General features: G+C 43.3%; 1 protein-coding gene and 1 non-coding gene across 6 annotated transcripts in view; both read left to right on the top strand.

Moving 5' to 3' along the window:
• The window catches only part of IPCEF1 (interaction protein for cytohesin exchange factors 1), a 58,537-nt gene extending 45,018 nt beyond the window's left edge, over positions 1-13,519 (top strand). For all 5 annotated transcript variants that reach the window (XM_053293411.1, XM_053293429.1, XM_053293404.1 and 2 more), the window contains 3 exons: positions 2,769-3,132; positions 12,363-12,553; positions 12,861-13,519. In XM_053293411.1, the coding sequence (XP_053149386.1) occupies positions 2,769-3,132; positions 12,363-12,553; positions 12,861-13,064 (759 nt within the window). In that variant the 3' untranslated portion in view covers positions 13,065-13,519. The remainder of the gene's footprint in view (positions 1-2,768; positions 3,133-12,362; positions 12,554-12,860) is intronic.
• LOC128341329 (U5 spliceosomal RNA) lies at positions 10,375-10,465 on the top strand. The gene has a single exon (XR_008314350.1). It is a non-coding gene; the product is annotated as a U5 spliceosomal RNA (small nuclear RNA).
• Positions 13,520-20,124: the final 6,605 nt, after the last annotated feature.

Genomic DNA, 20,124 nt, shown 5'->3' with positions numbered 1-20,124 from the left:
CTTTATATATGAATGTATTGCTTGGGAAAACAGCCATGTTGAGACTTCAGGGATTCCCAAAGAGACTGTCAAGGTTCATCTTGTCTGCAACTGCTAGCTGAACTCCTCCCTAAAGAATCATTAATCTCCTGAGGAATCCTTTATATTGACTTGGGCAAATATCATCTGCATTTTATAGTATCGCCCCTTGGAAGTTTATTGGCACATGGGAGTCATCAAGCAGTTAAAAAGTTTTTTTAAAAAATAAAACAAAATCATGCAGGATAATTATTTCAATTTCCAAATTCTCTCTTATTTTACTGATGAAAAAACAAAACAAAATGAGGATATGGAATATTGCTAAACTAAAAACTGGAAGGTTTCTTCTTCTTCTTTCATAAATAAAAATAAAAGAAATGTTTGTGGGCCAGAAAAATGTAGTTAAGATACACTTACCTGAGCAGCTTGATGACATGGCTGATGCTTAATCCTCTTAAACTGAGTTGCTATGTTTGATGATAAACCCTTCCTGACTTGCACTCTAGGACAGTGTCCTTTTGTGATCTGAATCAAAATAACCTTATTTCTGTGAACAGAAACAAGGAAGGAAATTTCTGGCCAAAAGCAGATGATCAGCATCTCATTTTTTCTTGCCCTGTTGAGTTTCTCCTACTGGTTTTCTAAGAGAAACTGCACTCTTGACACTGCTCCACACTGGTGTTTCCTGCCACAAGCTTTTGAAGTGTGATTGACTGATATACACCCCTGTACGTGCACCTGGGAGCCTTAACTGAGCTATAAACTGTGAACTACTGATACCCTATTGCAGGTCATATTCAGGTGCCAGTTTACGGTCATTTTTGGGATGTAGCTGGGACTGAGTTCTGAACTCAGAGCTACTGGCTTTCTGTAAAAGTTATACCAAATGATTTCAAAAGCAAGATAACACTTAAACATTTTAAAGTTGAAAATGAGAAGCAGTGTAAAATATTTGGATCCTTGATTACATTGCCGATATTGACGTTGCTCACTTTTACAGGAAATAGGCATCATTTATTCAAATGTTCTTAGAAAATCAAGTGTTCCAAATGTTGAATAAATAAGCATGTTACATTGAAAAGAGGCAATGTGAGTGATGAACAGAGGCACTGGCTCAGTTCATGCACTCTCTGCTCCCCCTCCCCCTTCAATAGGTGTCCTCCCGTCCTCCTTTAGAACTCTGATAGCATTGGGGAATCTAATCCGCAAAGGTCCTGAACACTGATCAGGGCAGCTTGGGAACTGGCAGGCATATTTTTTCATGCTCTTGCTAAGAGGAAAAGAGTCACTGCTGCTTGTCCATTGGACCTGCCCTCCTCGGCAGTTGTGGCTATCTCCATTTTTTCCAGTAGCCTTGAATCTTGTCTGGATTTTTATAGGCTCTTTACCCATTAAAATGAAAGCATAGTGTGTGTGTGTGTGTGTGTGTGTGTGTGTGTGTGTGTGTGTGTGATGAGTGTGCTGATGTCTAAAAACATCTGGCACACACCTGTACATACAAGCATGCTATGCATACTTTGTTGATTACAGGGGCGTAGCTGGAAGTGAGGGGGTCTGTGTCCTCCCCTCACTCTGGTGGCACCTTGGACTGAGGGAGATAATGAAGAAAATAGGGAGGAGTGGAACTAGGGCATTCTTTGAACCCATTCGCTCAATTATAGCTGCACCCATGGTTGATTATATTTCCTCCTTCCACAAGCTAGTTAAGTGGTAGTCCATCAGATATGGGCAAACTATTCAGAGTGAATATTGGACAAGCCCATAAATGATCCAAGCTTTTCCCTCCTAAAGTCTGGATAAACTCTGCTCATATGCTGATCTAGTCCCCTCCCCACCAGTCTCTCACCAGACCTTCCACACTTTCCTTTCCAGTCATGGGGGTGGCACAACAAGAGAAGTACCAGCAGTGGTGCTGTGTGGGGAGGCCTCCCCCCCCCAGTGTGTCAGGGGGGAAGTGGGGACTAGGAGAGGTTTTCCCCCTCTACCTCTGTGTTGTTTTTAACTGCTGTGCAATATGCCGAAGCGAATGAGTGGTGGCTCTTGGGAGTTGGAATCTTCCAAGGGCTGCTGCAGTACAAATGTTTTTATACTGGCATCTTATGGAGGGGAGGGGAAAAAGGCTCCCTGTGTGGTGCTGCTTCTCCCTGTGTGCCACCATTGCTGCTTCTCCCACTGCCCTGCTGCCACCAAGACCAGTTAGGAAATGGTTGGGGTTGGTGAGGAGAAGGTGGTGACTGTCTCCAAGCTCAGAAGGATTCTCTGGGCTACAGATGTTCACCCCTCCTTTGGAGTGAGCTCTCCCAGGCCCTAAGAACTTATCTCTGGGTCCAAAGAACTCTGAAACCCTAGTCTGCATTTTGCATTTGCCATTGATGTGCACCTCTGCTTCTTTTTGAGTTTCCTACACACAGTCTAAATTCATCATATAGTGAATTTCCTTGTCAACAGCTACCAGTGATGTAGAATCGGGCAGAGGAATTCACTGTGTGATGAGTATGATACACATGATGAATTATGCTAAATCCATGCGTTTGTGTGAGAGAGGTGGGAGGATATGAAAGGCGAGTGTAACACATAGACCACCTCTTTGTTTCAGTCAGCTAGTGGAGGAAATATTATAATGCTCATATGGACAGATGTATGCCAGAAGTGGTTGCACATCAATGCACATTTCCCCTTGGAAAAAAAGCTATGATTAGGTTATAACTTGACTGATTTTTTCCCCCTGCCTTGTTTATTCTGGATAACAGGACCAGGAAAAGCCTTCCTTGACATCCCATGTATCAAGTGAAGTATCATGTTCTTTATCCTCACCAGAAAGCACTATGAAGTCACAAGGATCCTCTTCTTCCTCATTGTCCAAAATATTGTATCCAGAGAAACAATCATGGCCAGACCTTGTTAACAGCCCTTTTCCTGGGGAAGAAGTGGGCAGCCAATCTTTAGCTGTGTCTGGTGACTCTCAAGAAACTGATCTTCTAGTGACAGACTGTTACAAAACCATGGAAAGTGGTCACGTCAAACCTGAATGTAACTTTCAGATCTCTTTAAGTGAAGATGCATCTTCATTTGGTAATGACAAGGATAACATGGATGTGCCTAGAAAAACAGCAGGTGAGCCCAGCAGGAGTAGATCTCCTCCTTCAGGAACATTTATTTATGATTATATTTTGCCTGTGAGATGTTTTTAACTAGACAATATTGTGTTTAATTAGACCTGTCATTCAATTAGCTGATTAATCACAAGAATTTTAGATAATTTGACATTTCCTCAATATTTGAGAAATGATGCTTTACATCTGTAGTTTTTAAGTACTTGTGTTTAAAATAATCATTAACACAATTCTAACATAAATTATTATTACAGTATTGTGTTACTTTAATATACTTTAATATATGTTTTTAAAATCAGGCCAATCTGCCCTTTTTAGTTAATCAGAAGGTTTGAATCAAGCCCTGCTTTTAATATAATTTGGAGGAGGGAAATATAATTTTATTTTGAACTAAAATTAGGTATACACGGAAGTCTGTGGCAGACATGAACTCTGGCCTCCTGATCGCTGCCTCTCTCCATATGCAAAAGGGCTCCTGGAAGTGTTTTAGACTAGAGGGAGGGATTCTAGCAGGATATTAAAGGAGATGGAGCTCTCCTGAGCAGAATATTCACTGCACAGCAGTTGCAGAGCCCTAGGCTAAGTAGCTTTCCTCATTAGCCAGGTAAGACCATTTTGGGCTAAACCACAACTGCAGAGTCCTTGAAAGGCTGGGCAGCACAGGAGCTTTTAAAATGAGACTGTGGATCTTTCCAAGTTTGTTCTTTTTAAGGCAAATGCAGAGATTCCATGTGCCTCCATGATTCCTATACAAATTATTAGAAAGTCTCATGGAGGGATGCTGAAATATTGGTGAAAACCAGAAGTAATATTAACTCTGGACAAAAACAAAATTGGCTTAGCCTTGCTGGTAATGTTCACATATGAAAGGAATAGGAACCATCTATTGTGGAGAAAGAATGGGGCGGCGGGGAGGAAGCTAAGGCTTACCTTACACATGATATGAAGTTCAGCATTTTTTTTTTAAATCAAAAAACCAAATTGAGACTGTGGGTCCAGGGTGGAGGAAAGGAAAATAAGGGAACATTTAACCCTTTCCTCTCTGGTTGTTTTTCAGCTCAGCTCTTCCTCTCCAAGCTGCCTTTCCCCTTACAGATAGAAAAATTAGATCAATTTGTGAGTCTTCTTTCCCCTCACAAATGAATAAGCAGCACAAGGAAGGGTTAAACATCCTTGCTTTGTCCACCCTGAATTGTAGCTTGCAGAGGTTGATCTTGGCTTAAAAAAAACCCCCACAGAGTAGGTGGAGGGAAGACCCAGAGAGCTCTATGTAACGTGTAGTTTGAGGCAGAATCATGTAAACAAGGGTTTGAGTACGTGCTCTCAGTCCAGAGCTTCTTTTCTAAGTTATAGGACACAAGCAACAGCTCACTACTGTCATTTTTATTTCCTTTGGCAGTTGTTGGAACAACATGCTTGATTATAACAGATGGTAAAAAAAGGAAGCTGTAGAAAATGAAACACTGCTACAATAGAATGGGGCTGTATATTTATTATTAGTTTCTCCCTCCTACCACAGCAATAACATCCTCCTTCCTGAGGCATTTATGGACTTGCTAGAGTTAAACCCAGTCCTTGGCCATGATCTGCTCCTGTAATGAATCTGATTCTTCTACATTTCTTCTTATTTCATGGGGGATGGGGGCAGGATAATGATAATGAGTGGAGGAGGACTATCACAGTTCTTTCTTTCACATTTTCCAGTGTTGCTAAACACCAAACCTGACAGAGGCCACTGGGCCATAAACTTCCATGATGTGAAATGTGGTAGTAAGCTGAACTGTACTTGGCTAAACCGCACATCTGGCAAATATATTTGCCCACAGTCCTTCTGCTATGTGTCACTTGAGTGATGAGGATACTGAGTGAAGGGCAAAGCATGGAGGCAAGAATAGATGGAAACAGTGCATGTTTGAGGGACTTTTCAAAGTGGTCCCTCAATGCAGAGCAGTCCTGTGTACAGCACCAGGGAGGGCCAGTGAATGGATCTCATGCCCCAGGAAGTCCCAGTGAGATCCTAGGAGGTGTGTGGCAGGCACACAGGGAATTCTGGGAAATGTAGACCTTTCTGGCACTTTCCCCATAGAGGTCTATAGGGGAAGTGCTGGAAAGGACTGCATTTCCCAGTGTTCCCATGTTAGGCATTTGCACGAACTGAGGTTTGTACACTGGTCTGAATTTGGACCATTTCATAGTTTTGAGAACTGGTTTGTTCCAGTTCGGCCCAAGCATGAACCAGCTCGGTGGTTCAAGGGTGGCACCAACGGCAGCAGCAAGCAGTACATTTAAAAGTAAGCAAGCAGGTCCTTACTCGTGTGCTCACTTCTCCAGGTAGCTTCCTGCTGTGGCAGTGCTCCCCCCAGCAGCCCGTGCACAGTGGTGGTGGCACACACCTGGCCTCCGTGTATGTGCAGAAGCCAGGTGCATGCTGCTGCTGCACTGCCACCGTGCACGGCTGCTGGGGGTAGTGCTGCTGCAGCAGGAAGCTGCCCGGAGCAGAAGGCACAGTAAGCAAGCAGTAAGGGCCTGCTTGCTTTCTTTTAAAGGTGCCGCTCACTTCCCTTGTACCCTGAACTGGTTTGTAGTAGGGTGGAACCATGAACCGGTCTGAATTTGGACTGGTGCACAAACCTCAGTTTGTGCACATGCCTACCCCCCATGTCTCCCAAGCTGTCACAGGGCTTTCTGCAGCTCTGCAGAAAGTTGCAAACAGTTGTTCAATTGCCCTCCCTGGCGCTGTGCAGAAGATTGCTCTTTGTGAGGTTAAGTGTTGGAAGTGCCACGTCCACATGGGTCAGGGGCAATGTGTAGATGATTTGGTTGTGATGCTTCAAGGCTGACTCTTTGCACAGCCCTATTTAGCAGTTGGGTTAGAAAGGGGGATTTTGGCAGGTACAGCTTCTCATGCTCTGGTGCACCTCCTAAAGATGTTCCCTCTACAAACTATTCAAGGGACAGCAGCCCTGTCTCCCTTTACAATTCTGTAAAGTAGGCATTAGCCTACACAAACTTAGACCGCAATAAACTTGCTACTATGGCTATGGTGTCACAGGATTCTCCCCCTCCCTGCCCCCCATTTCAGTTAATGTATGGCTGTGGATTAATGTATTTGTTCAGTGATACATTTTGCTGCATGTGCATGGACGCATGCATTGTAGTGGATATAAAACTAGAATGAATGAGGAGATACTGGCTTAGATCCTAGGAAACTTCATTCAGCCATGACATTTACTGAGTCACTTCAAGCCAAGCTGTCCCTCAATTTAACCTACCCCATTGGGTTGTTGTGAAGATAATATAAGGAGCTGCCTTATACTGAGTCAGACTATTAATCCATCTAGTTCAACAGTGTCAGCAATGACTAGCAGCAGCTCCCCAAAAGTTTCGGACAGGGATCTTTCCCATCCCTATCTGGAGGTGCCAGGGACTGAATCTTGGACCCTCCGCATATGTATGCTACTGGGAACTCCTTGGAGAAGTGAAATAAAAATGGATTGAAGTACAATCTGCCTATAGGAGTTCCAAAGAGTTATACTGAAGGTAGTTGTTTCTGTATATGATATTTAGTAAGGAACATAGGGCTGACACAAGATTTCTCCTCCGGATTCTGTGAGAATCCAAAATTGATCTGTTTTCATCCCCACTTCCATCTCTGTCACAAGTCTTCCAAAATGTTCCTTCCCCAAATCCTGAAAGGTGGAAGTGTTTAACACCTTTTTTGTTTTTTTAATTTTCCTGTTGATCTTGTAAAAGATGCCATCTGGTGGCAGATGGCAGACTTGTGCAAGATAAATGGGGAAATAAAAAAGCAAAAGCAAACAAAAGGTGAAACATACTACTACTACTACTACTACTACTACTACTATTATTATTATTATTATTATTATTAATTCGATTTCTATACCGCCCTTCCAAAAATGGCTCAGGGCGGTTTACAAAGAGAAATAAAACAAATAAGATGGCTCCCTGTCCCCAAAGGGCTCACATTCTAAAAATAAACATAGGACACACACCAGCAACAGTCACTGGAAGTACTGTGCTGGGGGTGGATAGGGCCAGTTACTCTCCCCCTGCTAAATAAAGAGAATCACCATGGTAAAAGGTGCCTCTTTGCCCAGTTAGCAGGGGTTCTACTACCCACCTAAAAATTCATTAAAGATTAAGAGATTGACCTATTCATTTAAAATTCAATACACAGAGTCCTGGCATCCTATGCTACAACTGTGCCCAGTTTCAGAGCTTGATGGACAGCTGTTCCCAACTTATGGTGTCCCCCCTGCCATTTTCCATTGACCTCTATGTTAAAAATCCCTGTAGCTGTCTGTAGAGACATATGGCAGCCTTGTGCTAGACCAGGTCTGCTCAACTTAGGCCCCCCAGTGTTTTTTGAACTACAGCTCCCAGAATCCCCAACCACAGTGGCCAATAGCTAGGGATTATGGGAACTGTAGGCTGACATCTGCAGAAGGGCCAAAGTTGAGCAGTCCTGCACGAGACCCATGGCAAATTAATTTTTCAAACCCCAATCAGACTTTCTTTGAAGTTAAAAAAAAAAATAGTAAAGGATTTTTTAAAATGCAGGCCATCCACCATACATGTGTGTACACATGGCTGTCTTTAGGGCAGGGCAAGCAGAGTGACTGCCTGGGCCCTGCTCTTGTTGCTACCATTAAAATTAACTAGAAGGGGGCCCCACACTGGCTGAATTGTCCCAAGCCCTGCACCCCATGACAGCTCTCTAAGGACACCCCTGTGCACACATGTGCTCCTTCTCTACCTGCCCACATGAATAGGAAGGAGGAGGCAGGGCATCAGCCTCCTCTACAAACCTATTGGCTGGAAAAGAGTGAGAAGGCAATGGGGATCATGCAGTATGAACAATCTTAGGCTTGACAAACTGCAAGGAACCATAACTAATCATAATAAAAAGTAGCCATGTGAACAGCCCCAGTCTGATTTATGCTTATTTATGCTTAAACATGCTTTATTTATCTGCTCCTGTCTTAACTTAAGCCACTTCCTCTCGTTGTAACGCTTTCAGTTTGGAAAAGCTCCTTCAGAAAACTTGGGGTGGGTGGGGTGGGAGTGGGGACATCTCATGGCAGAGGGTGGTAGTGCGAAGCTCCAGGTTCTGTGATATACCTTAATACATCATTGGAAGTATGATATGGTTTAGACACTTTGCCAGTTGGGAATGGGTCTAATTTTTAAATTGGTTTGATTTCGGATGTCCAGGGGAAATCCATCAAATGAATCCAATTTAAATAGACCCATTCTTGCGCTGAGTCCACTCAGCATGAGTTTAACTATGTGTAGACTGACTACTGCCCATCATTGTTGGCTGCAATTCTCCAAATCCAAGTTAACTTCTGTGTAAGGTGTGAAACAGTCCTGTAGACATCTAGTTGTGACCAAGTTAACTGTTGTGACAATAGCATACAATGGAACATTAACTGTGGTGCTGAATATCAGAATAAGACTCTTAGCCGGCATTTGGACTTGTATTGTCCTTGAACATCTTCAATACAAAATTTAACTTGATGCCCTAAAGCATCAGTTAAACATTAGATAAAGGAAGTAGCTACCTTTGGAGCCTAGGCAATGGTATGTAGTACTACTTGCCACAGTACACCAAAGGCATTAGACCTTGCTCCCTCAGATGGCTATCCTGAAAGCCTCTGAGGGCCCAAAGGAAGGAAGCACAAAGGACAGCTAACTGATAGCACTAAGCTAAATGACTCTTGTAGATCTAGAATGCCCACAAAGATTTCATGTTCCATTAGGCCATCCTCCCTGAAAAAGGAATAAGACATTGTTCATGGCAGGTGTCCCTGGGTTTGGTGTGAGAGCGCAACAGAATATGACCAGAACAAACCATTTATGCTCATTCTATTCCTGACTTGACTTTGCAAAATGGTTAACCACTGTTAAACCACAACATTTTGCACTGAACAATATATGGTACAAAAATCCGATGCTTATGCTGTACATATGCACTGTACATATAGTGTACGTATACATTCGTGGCTGAGATTTCTATTTTTCCTACTGGTATGCCAAGTTATTGGCTTAGAAAAAATACAAACCAGGGCTTTAGCCTCTCCAGGATACCCAGTAGCATTCTTTATAGGAGACAGAAAGTAACTGGCTAGGTAAGATACTTTGTCCCCCCACTATTAGCTGCCCTGTCTAATACTGTCACAGTTCAGCAGACCTCAAGAATGCATCAAACATTTTAAAAAAAGAGGTGCCACCTCTCTCAAGGGTTTCATGGATACCATACTCTGCCACCAAAAGCAGCATGCATGGTGTGTTACAGGCACCATGCATGTCATGCTCAGAGATAGTATTCCTTTTATTATGACACTCTCCAGGATAGTGTGCTGATAATGAGAGAGATTGGAGATTTCCTAGCACAAATTAAACCCTGCTTCTTTTTCCTCTGTCATTTCAGCCTCTATCTTTAATCTTAGCTGTTCAAGAACTGGGTGTGGTTTTTAGGGATGTGCACGGAACCATGGAGGCGTGGTCCGACACTGGGTGGAGTGTGTCTTTAAGGGGGGGCGGTAGTACTTCCCCCCCCCACCGCTCTTCCCCCTCCGGCGCTGGACTTTCCAAAAATGTTCTTGGGGTGGCAGAGTTCCTCCCTGCCGCCCCTGCCCCTGTTGTTGTCTGCAAAGGGTTAAAGTAGAAAAAGCTGGCAGCGCTCATGCGCCCTTCGCGGCGCGCATGCTTGTCTTTGCTGCTGGCGCACGCGCGCCACATACATCATTGTGAGCCTCTCAGGGGTCATTTACGAATGTGTGGCGGCGGCCAAAATGGCCACCACCACGCACTACTGAGACTCGAACGGGCCAAAAATGATCAATTTCCTGGGCCGTGGTGGTGACTTCAGAGGCTGGCAGGGCGAAGGGAACCCACGCAGGACGCCCCCACGGCATACAGGAAGCCCCCTGAAGGGGCTAAAGGCACTTTAAATTTATTTTAATTTTTTAAAAATGTTGTGAACCGCCCTGAGACCTTGGGTTAGGGCGGTATAAAATGTGCTAAATAAATAAATAAATGGCGAATGTGGCCGGAGGTTCAGTTCTGGTCCAGATGGAACTGGGGGGGGGTCAGTCCAATCCCAAACCCCCAAACCTCCAGACCGAACCTCTGGACTGCCGGACCGGTCCACACATCCCTATCCCAAAAAAGCCAATCTGTGCGTGACACTTTAAATAACTGCAAGTCGTAATAAAAAGAAATCTGGTTTCTCTTCAGATCATATAAATCTTTCTCCTTTTTCTAAAGATTTCCATGGAGAGGAACATTTATGAGTAATAAAATGTTAAAAATGAACATCAGCCTGAAACAGCATCATATCTTTGTATTTAGCTTTTACTTCATGTGTTTTTTTATTTAAGTCTTTCTTTAAAGAACAATTTGTACAGATATTTGAGTGAAGTAAATGTCAGAAGTCCCTATCTCAAGTAAACAGACCTGTTTAACAAACATAAAAATGGTTTTAATTTTGAATCTGGGAGCAGTGGAAGTCATTAAAAAAAAAAAAAGTTAGAACTACTATAAAAGTCATTCTAAAAGTGGTTCAAGTTACTTTTACTAAAATGTATTTTAACCAGCAGTGCAACTACTTTTAAAGTTCTAAGTAGTAGTTGTAGTGAAAGTAGTTAGTGTGTCTGTCCCAGCCAAGCATTTCTTCATCTCCTGGTTGTGTGGCTTCCCAAGGCATCTGGTGGGCCACTGGGGGAAACGGGTGCTGGACTAGAATGGCCTTAGGTCTGATCTATCAAGGCTGTTCTTACCTGGTGACTGTACCTGTGTGAGTGCATGTGTGCTTGCATACCTGTTCATCATCTTATTGTTTTTTTAGTGCACTCATACCAGTGTAATCTGTGAAGAAACCCTCTCTGTTAACCATGCACAATTAACTATGCACAATAGCTTTTTCTGAAGGAAGAGATACTATAACTGAGATACGTTCATGAGGCAATGTTTTGCTGAGGAAATACTACAGCAGCACATTGGCTGCAGTGCCATATTTCTCTTTCATGTAGGCTTCTTGCTACAGAACAAGGCACTTTCTTCAGCATTGTGTTAAAGTTGTAAGCTATATATAGCTCTCCTCCAAGGACAATTGATGTGGTGTGTATGTAGGTTAGGAAGTATTCAGTTACAAATATTTGTTGTGCACCACAGAGCAAAAGCATGGCTATTTAAAACAGGGTTTAAAAAAAATGAGGGAAAGGCCATGAGCAGAACTTCTTCAAAGCAGGAAGAGAGAGAGAAAAAGGGGTCAAACTAGATGTAGCTTTAATTGCATCATGGGACATGGTGTACTTGCTCCCCCCCTATAATTTACACTGGTAGATAGGGGGGTCTGATCAGGGCCATGACTGGGGGCTATGCAGACTTTAACCCTTGTCTCCCTGGATTTGGATCAGGTCTCAATATGCTGTTTGTGCTGGGGTGTGGGATGGGGTGGGGTGGAACTTCCATAGGATATTGTTTTCTCCAAAAGAACTCTCTGCAGGGGGATGTGAGGTCTGGTACACAAAGAGGCAACACAGAAATATATATTTCACTTGTGGTCATGTTCTTGGGTATCCAGCTGTAGGGAGAAATGTTATAGGAACTTTTGTGTAAAGTGCACATGCTCAGATGGGGCAGCTGTAGTAATTTCTCACATACATTCTTCTGAGGAATCCAAGGTTCCCTGGAGCAGTTGGAAAACCACTACTCTGGAGAAACTACAGTATATATTGGCAACAATACCATAATGCTTCTATAAGGTCTAACTGAGAATCAAACCAGATATATGCTAAATGTGTACCTGGTGTGTCAGACTTTTAAAAAGTGAAATGCTCAGGGGTGTAGTGACGGGGCATTTAACTCCTCGCCCTCACACTATATGGTCCTTATTAAAGATACTCCTCAAATCTGCTATAAGTTGCAGGAGGGAAACTTCCATGGTTGCCAATGGAAGTTTACCTTCTGGGGCTTATAGCAGGGTTTTCTTGGGGAGGAAGATATGTTTAATCGGGACTATGGTGTGAGGGGAAAGGATTAAAATACCTGTGAGGAGAAGAGATTAAAACACCTGTTTCCCCGTGATTGTGTAATGTCCATCATACAATCAGGAACAGTTCTTGTATGCATTTCATCAACATGCTTTAATCAGAAAGCCGAGAAGCATCAGACCATGATATACACATTATCTCTTCTATACAGAACATGGGAAGTGCTCAGAAGACGAAATGGAGAAACTTTACAAGTCCCTAGAGCAAGCATGTTTATCTCCCATTGGAGACCGGCGACCTTCTACTAAAAAAGAGTTGAGAAAATCCTTCATCAAAAGGAGCAAGAACCCATCAGTTAATGAGAAACTCCACAAAATCCGAGCACTGAATAGTACATTAAAGGTAAGGTTTTATGAAGGAATTAAACTTAAGGCATGGTGGGGAAAAGTACCTCCATTGATTATGATGAATGTGATTTATTTATTTTTAGCAATCCCCCACAAATTTCCCCCCTACACCTGAAATCATGACATGGGTCCTTTCTAATGCTTGAAAAAATGTGTTTTCAATGCTAGAATAATAGTTTGGAGAAACAAGCCATTATGCTGTATGGACCGGAGCACCAGCAGCACTGGTAAATGTTCCAGATTTTACAGAGACCTCTAGTGGTCAATCCAAATTCTATGAACTGTTTGTTTTTGTTTGTTAGTGTAAAGAACATGACCTGGCCAAGATTAACCAGTTACTGGAGGATCATCAGCTAACAGCAAGGAAGTACAGACACTGGAAGAATACAAATAGCATCTTGATTCAAGATATCTACCAACAGCAGGATGTTCTTAATGTGTCTGAAGGAAATATCAAGGAACAAGAGGCAATACCGCAACCTTCTTTCATCGAAAGTACTATCTGAGAACAGTGAACTGTGTGGTCTCTTCCCCACTGTTTCTCTTCATTTACAAATAGTTTAAGCTGCTACATATTCAGGTTCTGTTTTTCTAATAGCCGATCATTTACTAAAATTGAAAGCTCAACCTGTATTATTTCCTATCTCAATATTCCATGAAGATAGAAGTCCGAGCTCATAACAATACTAGCCCTTGGTAAAGCTTTGAGGGGAAAATGTATCTGGTAGGTGTGAATCAGATATCTATTTTTTAAAATGGCTGACTTCCATAGCAGGAATATTTAAGAAAGCAGAGTACCTGGATATTTGTATTTTAAAAGAATATGTACATATAATGTAAATAAGAAGTTTTAGGTTATTTTAAACTTTGCTGACAGAAGCACAATCTTAAATTGTAAAAATGCTACATTTTGCCATAACTTGTCTTTAAAAGAAAGCTTCCAATAAAAATGTTAATCCTTGCTGATGAGCACGGAAAGAGGTAGGTAGGTAGGTAGGAAGAAAACCTGGGTAGCTTCCCCCCTTAGCTTGCTTTCACACAATCACTTCTATTCAGGTTTCCCTCCTACCTTGCTTCCACGCAACCAAAATTGGGCACATGCACAGCTTCCAAACCCGGTAGAGTACAGTTTTTGATTGTGTGAATGACCTCAATGTCAGCCTGGGTGAGCCTGAAGACTAATTCTTCTTACTGGAGTTAGAAATAAACCAAGATCAGTCTTGATGTCTGAACTGACTGATCTTGGTTTATTCTAACCCGCTTACTTGAAATAAATAGAGATGTGGAACCACTTCAATCCTTGGGTTTGGATCTCAATTTATTTCAAGTAAGCTGGTTAGAACAACCCAAGATTGGTCACTTTGGACATCATAATTGATCCTGGTTTGGTCCTAATCTCAGTCAGAAGTAGAAATCTTACAACTTGTGCATGGACAAAGGAGGGTGGAGCACAAGCCTTTAAGGCTAAGACATGTTGCAGAGAACCAACATTTAACTGTGGTTCCACATGACATCTGGACCCACCCTGTGAAGCTTTAGGGGCTCTTCACAAGAGTAATCTAATATCCGTTTCATTGGGAATTGGAGATTCCCATTGCAGGCATGCTCATGTGAGCATGACATGTGAACCCAGGCTTTTTCGGTGAACTATGTCAGTGTGCCAAACTGAAACAAAGCTGAAATTTGTGTCCTGGGATCTGGAGTCAGTGAGGCTGTTCCCACGAGCAGCTTAGCGCAGGCAAGGCTGCTCATATGGAGCGGGATCTGCACGGATCCCGGTGTTCCTGCCCAGCTAACCCTGCTCCCAAGCCCGGCTCTTAGTTGAGGTTAAGGGAGCAAGCACTCCCTTAATCTGGATACCAGACTCATGTGTCTCTCTGAGCTGCACACAGCTCAAGGAGACACAAAAATGGGTGCCTAGAACACCCATCTGACAGTGGATCCCATCACTGCACCACGCTTGTGGCATGGTGCATTGTGGGATATCCAGAAGCTGGGAGGTGTTTTCCTGGCCTTTGGAGGTCTGCACTACGTGGCACAGCATGAATTGTCTGGAGCACATTCTGCGCTTCCAGTAGCATGTTTGTGCTCATCTGGGGGAAAGGGTTCATATGACATGCTCCATGGGAGGGCACACACAGTGGAAATATCCAATTTCTGTCAAACTAACATTAGATTAATTTGCACAAATTGCTCCTTAGTGCACATTTAGGAATGTAAGTAGTGTCCTGGTCTTGACTGTTAGTCTAAACCACAGAAAGTCTAATCTATTGAGCCAATATGGTATAGTTGTGCTTAAAGTGTTGGACTTGGATTGAGGAGTCCTGGGAGGTACTCAGAAGTACCCAGTACGTGTATGTACACCAGATGCGTGCACGTCACACTCACTCATGTGCCTGCCCAACATAAGTGCGCATGCGTGCTGGGTACTTCCGGCCGAGGAGGACACTGGGGTGGCAGGGAGGTACGCTGCCTCCCCGACGGACACTTTTTAAATGGAGTGCCGGCTGGGGAAATGTGGCGAGAGGGGAAAGGGCACTCTCTCCCACCCTTAACAGCATGCCCTCCACCTTCAAACCTCCCCCCACCGGTTCCATGCACATCCCTACTGTAAGATAATCCCTTTAGAGGATGAGACTGCTAGAGCTCTGCACAAATTGGATTTTGCTATTCGATTCAAGCTTGAATCAAATTAAAAAATACCCAATTTGATTCATTGAAACAGTGGCCATTGCCAACTGCTTTGACAAATCAACTAGAATCTATTTGAGTGATTTGGCCATAGGAAACAATGGTAAACTTGAATCACCCCATTGTTCCCAATGGGTAGACTCTAGGGACACCAAAGTCGGCTGAGTGGTATGGCATGATGGGTGCTACCTACCACCCAACCCACAAAAGAAATGGGCAAGAATATGATTTTTAAAAAACTTTTCCCCCAAACCCCCATTTGACAAATCAACTAGAATCTATGGGATTTGGGGAGAAAGGTTAATTTGAACAAAAAAAATCACCTGCTTGCCCATTTCTTTTGTGGATTGGGTCATGGTAGGTTGCACTCATCAGTTGTACCACCCATCATGCCGTACCACCCAGCCCACTTTGTTGTCCCTAGAGCCTACCCATGGGGAACAACGGAGTGTTTCCAGTTCCCTATTATTCCCTGTGGCCCAAACAAGCAGAGTGCACAAATTTCGCAACCCTGCGTTCTGCAACACTGCAGAACAGAAGCACACAGTCCCTCCCAACACAGAACACCACATTTTGCCAAACACACCATCCAGGCATGGGCAAAAAAGAATTACTGACCAGAATCCACTGAAGACACAGTGCCTGCGCTGCAGTGACATCATTGGCACAAGTTGCTCTCTCAGACACAATTATGACCCCCTACTTCATCATTGCAACAGTAGCCACAGCAGCACCCTTAGCACCTAGCAAGCATACCTAAAAGCTCAATTAGAATGCTTCATCCACATTTTTGACTGAGTACACATTGCAATGCAGAATGCTGATTGCAGAGCCGACTAGGGATGTGCACTGACTTGTTTGTAGGCCCTTTTACAGGCTTCCCAACAGGTTTGAATACTGGCCAGTTTGAAGAGTTTGATGACGGGGGTGGGATATCTTTAAGGGTGGGGGAGGGTGCACTTGCCCCTCCCTCCGCTTTCCCCCTCACTGAAAAACCAGTCCGGTGGGGCGGAAGACTGGAAGTAGGCAGAAATAGCTCACATGTGCACGTCGCACTCGCGCCTACTTCCAGTCCGAAGAGCAGCGGGGCACCCTCCCCTGGCCTTAAAGTTATCCCACCTCCACCAGTTCCATGCACATCCCTACAGCAGACCAGAGCAGTGAGTGAAGCACAAGTTAGACTCAAGGCCAGACATGGAGCTCATCACAGTACTCACCAAGAGATATTACACACACACAGCTGAGCTGCCACTGTCCACTTCTCGCCACAACACCATCTCACAAACAGACCAAACCATACCTGCAGGCAGGCACATGCATCCAAGCTCTGCCTTTGTTAATCTGAGATCCAGCAAAACCAGATAGTTAATAATATAGCAGCAATTATATGAATACGATGAATATTCATATAGTGCTTTTCAACCAAAATTCCCAAAGCGATTTACATAGATATAAATAAATAACACAGCATATTATACTCAGTACTGAAAAAGGAAAACCACAAAATCATACCTTCCTTGATTCCTCCCTCCCTCCTCTCCTGCTGTATCCTCTTCAAGGACACACTTCCTTTATCCACTCCGCAGGCCTTTTGAAAACATTTTGAAATTGCCTCCTTTTTTGTACCCCCTCCCTCCTCCTTTCACTCAGCCAAAGGGGGCACAGTTGCCCATTACAACACTTGATTTGTATGATAAGCCAACCAAGAAGCAAGAATATCTCAAGCCAAGAAAACCAGCACCAGAAAACCAACCAGCAAAGGGAAACGTCCACCACAAAATGGTGCTTGAATCACTCAAATCGATTTGAGCTCAAAACGGGGTTGATTGGATTTGAACTTGAATCAGGCCCTTTATTCTAAGGGTGATTTGATTCAAGTTTGAAACTTTCAAATTGGCCCGATTTGAGCTCAACTGAATTAAACTCAAATCTATTTGCACATCTCTGCTGTGGGAGGAGCACCTGCATGCTTGCATGCAGAAGGTTCCAGGTTCCCTCCTTGGCATCTCCAAGATAAGGCTGAGAGAGATTCTTGTCTGCAGCCATGGAGAAGCTGCTGCCAGTCTGTGCAGACAATACTGAGCTAGCTGGACCAATGCTATGACTTGATATAAGGCAGCTTCCTATGTTCTTACCTAGGTCCAAGGTAAGCTGAATTTTACATGGACACATGGAGAAGTAAGCCACAGTGCAATGAGATTTATTTCCTGGTAAGGATTTTTAAGACTGCACCCTGAGTCAAAGATGATTCTCTTATTACTTATTATAATCATAAGAAAGGGCTGCATGCCCCCCAAAAGAAATGTTTTAATTTTAGTAGTAGTCCCATGTTTTGAAAGTGTTTTTTTTAAAAAAAAATCAGAACATAGTGCTCTGGCAGAAAGGATAGTTACAGTATGCAGGAGGTACTCATGAAAAATCAATGCAAAGACAATATTGGAAGCTCCCCTTTATGTCCTTCACAAATTGCTTAAAGAAAAGATCTGCTAAACCATGAAAAAGTGCTGGGAGTTTTGTAATAGATGAAATTGGTACAAGGGCACAATCTGCTGGCTTTTCATGGTATTGCAGGGAAAGCAGTAAAAATCATCTCACTTGTTTTAAGTGTTTGAGGGTGTGGTTTTTTTACACTGGGGAAAAAAAGTATTGAATTGATTTCTTGAAGAGACTTTGGCAAGAGAAGAAAACATAATTTATTTTGAGTTGCAGAGGTATTAGGTCTTAACCTGCCAGGGAGTTGGACGCTTAGATGATGAGGATTTGAAAGGGATTATTAGGGAGGATAAAGAGATTGCAGATTCTAGAGAAACTGAATGAGTTATTTGCATATGTCTTAATAGTGGAGGATACTGGTCATATACCAACTCCAGAACTGAGCTTCTCAGGCTTGGGGCTGAAGGACTATTTGAGGTGACGAGAGAGGATGTTCTGAACTGTCTTTAAAAACCAAAAATTAACAAATCGCCAGGACCAGATGGCATCCACCCATGATTTCTGAAGGAACTCAAATTTGAAATTGCTGATCTCCTACCAAAAAAAGGTAACTTGTCCCTACAGTCAGGCTCTGTACCAGAGGACTGGAAAGTAGCTAATGTAACTCCCATTTTCAAAAATGGATCCAGGGTGGATCTGGGGAACTATGGGCCAATTACCTTAACTTCTGTGCCTCTGTCATAGCTCCTGCCAGAGGAGGAGGGGGAAGTTCACCTGGGTTGAATCCTTGTATGTAAGGCATTCACAGTAGGCCACCATAATTCACTTTATTTTGATGTGGGAAAACCCATGCTCCATATAAGATTTGGAGGGGGGTGGTCAAAGTGGCACCTCCCTAAAAGGACTGAGTAGTCCTAGGCCTCCAAATGTGTGTGACTAAGGCAGACCCAAAATGAAGAGTAGCTCACTTCACCAAAGAGAGAGAGAGAGAGAGAGAGAGAGAGAGAGAGAGAGAGAGATTCATTAACCAGGCAACTCAGATGCAAGCAATACAATAAAGGAAAATAATTTTCTTCACACTTTTGAATGAACTAATCCCTATACTTCTACTACTCATTGGCAGGGGCCTTTGTGCTGTTTCCAGCCTCCCAATTCCCCAGCAGCTTCTCAGCCTGCTGCTTTCTCAGGGCACTCGGAACAGACTAAACAAAGAACAAAGCTTTCTCTTCTGCTGCTGATGGCTCTGTGTGTGTAGATCTCGCCCGGTCCTCTGGATTGGTCCTTCTGTTCTGATTCTCCCAGGCTTTCCTCCTCATTAGGAAAGGCCCACGCTCCCAGAAGTTGCTTTAAGTTACGCCTAGTCTTCCCCTAAAACTCTACTATCACTAAAGCCTCATAAATTGATGGGGAGCATCCTTAAGGACAAAACTGTTACACATATAGAAGAACAGGAACAGCTGAAGAAGAACCAGCATGGCTTCTGCAAGGGCATGTCTTGCTTCACTAACCTTTTGAAGTTTTTTGAGAGTGTCAACAGGTATATGGATAAAGGTGATCTGGTTGACAGAATATACTTGGACTTCCAAAAAGCTTTTGACAGAGTTCCTCATCAAAGGCTCTTGAGTAAACTTAGCAGTCATGGAATAAGGGGACAGGTTCATGTGTGGATTGGTAACTGATTGAAGGACAGGAAACATAGGGTAGGAATAAATGGACAGTTTTCATAATGGAGGGAAATAAGAAGTGGGGTGCCCCAGCGATCTGTACTTGGACCAGTGCTTTTTAACTTGTTCATAAATGACCTAGAGGTTGGGATAAGCAGCAAAGTGGCCAAATTTGCAGATGACACTCAACTATTTAGGTAGTGAAATCCAAAACTGATTGTGAGAAGCAGTCACTCCAAACTGGGTGAGTGGGTAACAAAATGGCAAATGCGGTTCAGTGTAAGCAAGTGTAAAGTGATGCATATTGGGGCAAAAAAACCCAAACAAAACAAAACCCAACTTCACATACACACTGATGGGGTCTGAACTGTTGGTGACTAACCAGAGGAGATATCTTGGGGTTATGGTGAACATTTCCTTGAAAATGTCAACTCAATGCATAGCAGATGTGAAAAAGGCAAATTCCATGCTTGGGATCATTAGGCAGAGGGGTGAAAATATGGATGCTAATATTATAATCCCCTTATACAAATCTATGGTGCGGCCACATTTGGAGTACTGTGTACAGTTCTGATCACCATATCTTAAGAAGGATATTGTAGAACTGGAAAAGGTGAAGAATAGGGGAACCAAGATGATCAAGGGCCTGGAGCACCTTCCTTATGAGGCATGGCATTTGCATGCCGACACTGAATGGGCCTGCAAGGAGGAATGCTGCAGCCCTGCACCCACGCTTTTTGGGAGAGCACAGGTGGGGAAAAAGTGGCGGGGCAGGGAT

The sequence above is a fragment of the Hemicordylus capensis genome, chromosome 1 (genome assembly GCF_027244095.1).
Source record: "Hemicordylus capensis ecotype Gifberg chromosome 1, rHemCap1.1.pri, whole genome shotgun sequence".
Lineage (NCBI taxonomy): Eukaryota > Metazoa > Chordata > Lepidosauria > Squamata > Cordylidae > Hemicordylus > Hemicordylus capensis.
Note: the sequence above shows the minus strand (reverse complement) of the source record. Positions and strands in the feature narration are given on the sequence as shown.